General features: G+C 31.9%; 1 protein-coding gene across 2 annotated transcripts in view; it reads right to left on the reverse strand.

Annotated features, from left to right (window-relative positions):
- The window catches only part of LOC143248870 (nose resistant to fluoxetine protein 6-like), a 49,694-nt gene extending 43,990 nt beyond the window's left edge, over positions 1-5,704 (reverse strand). The window contains exons 1-2 of one of the 2 annotated variants that reach the window (XM_076497733.1): positions 5,551-5,704; positions 1,173-1,357 (exon numbers count right to left, since the gene is read on the reverse strand). In XM_076497733.1, coding sequence (XP_076353848.1) covers positions 1,173-1,357; positions 5,551-5,689 — 324 coding nt within the window. In that variant the 5' untranslated portion in view covers positions 5,690-5,704. Of the gene's footprint in view, positions 1-1,172; positions 1,358-4,565; positions 5,221-5,550 lie in introns of those variants that run through there. The other variant, XM_076497731.1, reaches the window with a different exon arrangement.
- Positions 5,705-6,000: the final 296 nt, after the last annotated feature.

The following is a 6,000-nucleotide window of genomic DNA, read 5'->3' on the forward strand; positions in this document are numbered from 1 at the left end:
TGAAATATCTAACAATATGAAAATATCACCAACAAAATGTACAAACATAGTCCAACTTGTTGTGAATATTATTAATATAGATATGTAACAGATTCAAACTGTTACCTTCAGGATATTATAATTTACATTTAAAATCAGTTATATTTTCTACTTTTTTCCTAATTTTTACCATATTAATTATTTGTCAGAATAATATCCATAGATTACAACAATAAAAAGAAAAGAAAAATAAATTACAAATTTTCAAGATTTGTACCTAATTTTATTTTTATTACTAGTTTACCAATTATCTTCCAAAATCATTACCATGTTTGCCCAAACAAATTTAAATTTTCTTTTAGTAATTTTTAACCCTTTCAAAAGTTTTTTGTCAGCACAAAATTATATTTCTGTTTAGATATTCTGACTTTTTTCCTCATATTATCTCTAATTTGGCAAATTACTTAGATGAAAATTCATTGAAAGAGAAATTTTGATTCACACCATGTGTATCTCAATTTAGATGACTTTGTATGTACAATAAACTTTAGTTTTATTCTGCCAATACTGTGAAATAGTCGTTGCTAATATTAAGACATTTTAAAGTTGGTTTTAAACAGGTGCCATCTTGTTTCATCACAATCCTTACTATTAAACACTAGAATACTAAGAGATTTATAAGAAAACACAGTAACAAAACAAATAATGCATTACATGCACAATGTTTTAACAAAACTGAATTTCAAAAGTCATTTTGCATAATTTACACAGAAATGCTTTTGTTTTGACTACGTGTGTTTGATGTTGGATAATATCCTTTTTTCAACACATGAATCTTCTCTCTGAGGATAAATGACATATGGAATAGCCTGTTTTCAGCTTTGGCACAAACTTCAACACTGAAGGCTTAAGCCATGATGGATAACATACCACTTTTATTACCTCTTGAAAACAATGACATGAACATATCAAATGAATTTTGAGATGTATATATAATTATGAGGGAACTGTTCAAAATGAAGTTCCATTACTATTATCACAACTTTGCAAATTCCTTCAGGTTATATTTGTTCTATTTCAAAAAAATATTACAAATATATAACTGCATACCAAATCTTACTCTCATGCTCACTAGAATGGCAGTTATTATACAAGTACATAATACAGTGATATAATTTAATAATACAGCTTACCTTTCCAAAAATCTTCACAAACCAATTACTTTGACAGTACTGACCACTGAACCCTTCAAAAGTGACACCTGTTCCATTTACTACATCCTGTGGTGCAGATACTTCAATGCATTCCTTGTAACTTCCAAGCCAGTAGAAATTCCCTCTTAAGAATCCACTGGTTGGTTTTCCCACAGCATCAAGCACTGAGAATTAAAATAAAACATTTATAATTCTGTTGCAAGTAAACTTATTTAAAAGTGCATTGTTACCCATGTGGTATGTGAGAATGAAAAAAACTTATTGCATTGTTTACTTGTGTTTAAAAGATGAATGAACTTCTTAAATCTATTCACAAGATTTTTGAATTTAAGTTTTGTTCACTCTTTGAATTTCATGCAAAAATATCAAGAGCTACCTGTACAAGCCGTCTCTAACTTAGAAGTGAAAGACTAGAGGAAATATAGTTACTCAAACACCACCCATTGTCAATGCCAGGGCTACATTTTGTTAACGTAGAGGGAGACTGACAAACACATTATACTTTGTATAATACACAGCTGAAAGGGCAAGCATGTTGGATGGTTTTATTCAAACTCACAACATAATAATTAGTGTCCTAATGACCAGGCCATGTTAAGCTTTACCCTTTATCATCTCCACTAAAATAATTATGCAAGCTAGACTTCATCTCCACCTGTATAACATGTCAAATGTTTCATTCACACTTAAGTTCCTCACACTTGGTTTCTCGTGACCAAAATGTAGCCTGTCTAGAGAATTTTATCCTTAGAGGCTGACTCATTTACCCAAAGAACATGACTTATAGAGGACGTACGCATGGCCTGACAGATGATGAGCAAGCTTGTTCAAAACAGATGACAATGAAGCAGACAAATGATCCACTTTGCTAAATGATGATGAATTCACTGATAATGTAACAGAGAGTGATTAAATAGATACTAAGTCATTAAGTAGTGGCAGCAAAGAAGCTGATACTGATGAAGCTGTGATTTCTATAAATAGAGCCAGTGTTGCAAGCTGTCCACCTGCACTGATAGCCAATCCTAACAATGCTGACTGATAAAGATTGGCTGCAGATTTCCCACCCCAGATAATTAATTTTGATCCCTCTTGCAGTAGCACTGCAAGAAATGTCAGAATAAGTGATAAGAGCAATAAACTGGAATATTTCATGTTATTCTTTGACCAATGCAAATGCAAATAAGAACAGAGTCAAACATTATTTATCTTCAAGGGAGTAAGTAACAGTGCCACCACACAATGCTTTTACTTAGTTGGATGTTACAGTAAATGAGTTGTATGTCTTTCTGGGATTGTGCACACAAGTACTTCACATGGGTGAAGGAGGAGAGAGTAATGATTGAATATTGGATTAAAGATAATCTAACTTTCACACCATTTCTTTTCTAAAGTGATGCCAAAATTGCATTTCATATTGATTCTACAAATATTGATTCCAACAACTCTGTTCCTTCAACAGACACAAAAGAAAATTGTTTTCTTACCTGAAAGAAACATTTAGGACAGTATTTTATCCCTTCAAAAATGTAGTGATTGAAGTATGATCTTATTCAAAAGTCACCTAACATTCAAACAAGTGACATGAAAATATTTTATTTGTATATTTACAAAAGTGGATTTGTACTTCACTTCATTACTTGGTTGGTTGGTTGGACATTTTATGGCTCAAAGCAACTAGGCTATCTGGGCCAAACATCTGATAAAAAGTTAAAATTATTAAAATTTGTAAAACAGAATCAAGGTAAAAACAATAAAAGTTCAATTTTTGTATTAAAAATAAAAATAGCTTTAAATCCAATTTTTATATCTAGTTTACAACAGTAAAATTTTATATCTAATTTACTGTTAAATGAAGAAGTCATATAAGCAGTGAGGAGAGGTTTAGATTTTTGGAGTGTTAAAATTTTCCTCATCTGAAAATGTATTTCTTACAGATGCCTCTCTTCACACAGTAGCTATTTCTTGCACATCTGTCTTCGAAATTTTGAGCATGCCACTAGGCTCAAGTTATCTCTCATCCAAGACATGTTATAATGTAAATCATGCTACTGCATAATGAAATTATCATGCAACAGTATCTCTCCACCAATAGGAGTGGGACACATCCTCACTGACATTCGAAATTACTTTTATTCTTTTATGAGGCAAGTGTAATGTGTACCAGTAGTTGAGAGAATGTATAGGAAGATGAGAGAAGAGGTATCTATTCAAAGTATTTTGCTGTTGACATTATATTACATTGTTTTGAGAATATTAAAATATTACAGCACAACTTAAATAATTGGCAAGTTTTACATATATTTGACAAATGACCTTTAACCATGCTAAGCACAAGGTAATGTATTTGGGTTATTATACCATGGATAACATTTTTAATGTGTATGAGAAACCAACCACAGAAAAGAATCCTGGAACAGAAGAAGATAAGTTACTCATGAAATTGAGGTAGTGCTCTTTTGGTGGTAGCAATGCTAGTAAAGTTTGAAGATGTACTTGCAAACACAATGACTGAAAGTCCTAACAGGTACATGCAATTGCCTCCATATACAATTAAAAATTAACCAGTTAGGTCTCACTTGAAAGTGTGTGCATAGTTAGTTTTGGTTTTTTTGCTTAAGAAAATCACACTGATTGATTATAAGGAATTCAGAGGTGGGTTACAAGGATAATTTTGGAAATGGGTTATCTTACAGAGATGTGTTAAAATACCTTATTTTCTTCTGAGAAAACATAGGTAAGAGATGATTTCATAGAAATGTATAACAATTTAAGAGTGGAGTTAATAATTTCCTGAAAACTAAAGGGTGGGTTTACATTTTTACTATTCTTAAGGGTGGGTATAAAAATGACAGCAATGAGAAATCAAACAGCCTTTTTTGTCTATACACTGAGTATGAAAATTGTTACGTAAACTCTTACTAAAACATACTTGCTAACAAAGCCCTTAAAAAACTGAAGTTCCTGGAAATATGGATGTTTCAAAACAAAGTATGTTGAATTGGCAAAGTAAAATATCAAAAACATTTTAAAAAACCATGTGCAATTGTGACAGTATGTAATATTTAAATATTACAGATACACCAAAAGAATTTGAATAATTCATTGAAATTAAAGTCCAATAAATAAATATTGACAAGCAATATTAATTTTCAATACAATCAAATGACTATTTATTCAGTGTTGAACTACAAACAGCAAATTAGTAATAACACATAACTAAACGTTTTCTTTTTTTAAGCAACACTAGTACATTAATAAATCATACGTTGTTCAAACTACAGGAAAACAGTTTAGAATGTGAAAACCCTGCAAGTGTTCACTAAAACATTATTTTCTACACCAGTTCCATTACTTATATTTATAACTTACTCTGAAATGCCCATTCTTCACTTTCGTCAAACTTCATTAAACTTTTTAAAGTATATATTATATCTCTTTCACATTGGTCAGTCACATTCGCTAGCATTGCTGAAAGCGAGACATCCAAATTATCATCCTTTTGGTTTGAAAACACTTTTTTATACAATCTGTTACTGTTAATATCATCTAAATTTTGATAACTATAGTCTGAAAATGTGGGCTCAATTTCTCTGGAGCCAATAATATTTACGCCGGCAGCATGAAACGGCTGTAAAGCCCATACTGCATCTGGCACACTACAAATAGTAGTTTTCCACATTAATATCACATCTTCAACCCTTTTCTTTTGTTTCGAACTGAAGGCTACATCTGTGAAAATATCTTCAAGTCTGAATTTCGAATTTTCTTTATTTATTTTAATTTCCAAGTAATTGTACTCTGTAGCATTGTAACTGGAAGCTTCTTCAACAATGCGTAACAATAACAGTATCAGAATGACGGTTAAATGATTGAATTTGGAACCAAATGACATTTTTACTGTTTTACTTGTTTACAATTAACTTCTAGAACTACTGAAAATTACTAGAAGCACTTGTTCATATGTATTTATTACACTTGTTATCTACCAGTTTCGCCCCCACCTCTAATTGATCACATGACTGACTACTCATTAGCTGGTTTCGTCTTACGACACAAACCTGATCTCAAAAAACTCATGACGCTCTTCCTGCAGTTCTCATGTGATAAAATTAGTCATTTGTAACATATTATAAAAAAAGAAAAGAAGTGATATTCGTTTTGACTGTTTGAAGTTAAGCACAAAGATATACTTTAAGCTATCTATGCTCCACCCGTTACGGTTATCATAACCTCGATTTTATCGTTGTAAATCCGCAGAAATTATGTTATGCCACAAGGGGTAATAAGTGATATCAACTAGAATGTTATTTTGAAATGTATGTCTAATGAAAATCTAAGTTGGTAATAAACTCACCTAAAACTGTTTTGTTTTTATCGAATTTATCACATAGTATGCATAGTAACTTGTGGGGTGGAATGTAAGAGGACGCTAGGAAGTTTAGAAACAAATGAAAATTGTAAAATAAAAATAAGTTATCACAAAATTTAGTCATAAGACAGCACAATTATTAAAAACAAAAGAAAATGCAAACAAACAAACAAACAACTCACAACTTACAATCACTGGCACCGAAGCTTGTAAGAAGGCAAACGTTTTCGTGTATACTGTGTCAACTAAAATAAAGAAATTACAATCTGAAAAGGCCCGGCATGGCCAAGCGAGTTAAGGCGTGCGACTCGTAATCTGAGGGATGCGGGTTCGCATCCCCATCGCGCCAAACATGCTCGCCCTTTCAGTCGTGGGGGCGTTATAATGTGATGGTCAATCCCACTATTCGTTGGTAAAAGAGTAGCCCAAGAGTTG

Source organism: Tachypleus tridentatus, chromosome 4 (genome assembly GCF_004210375.1).
Source record: "Tachypleus tridentatus isolate NWPU-2018 chromosome 4, ASM421037v1, whole genome shotgun sequence".
In the NCBI taxonomy this organism is placed as follows: Eukaryota; Metazoa; Arthropoda; class Merostomata; order Xiphosura; family Limulidae; genus Tachypleus; species Tachypleus tridentatus.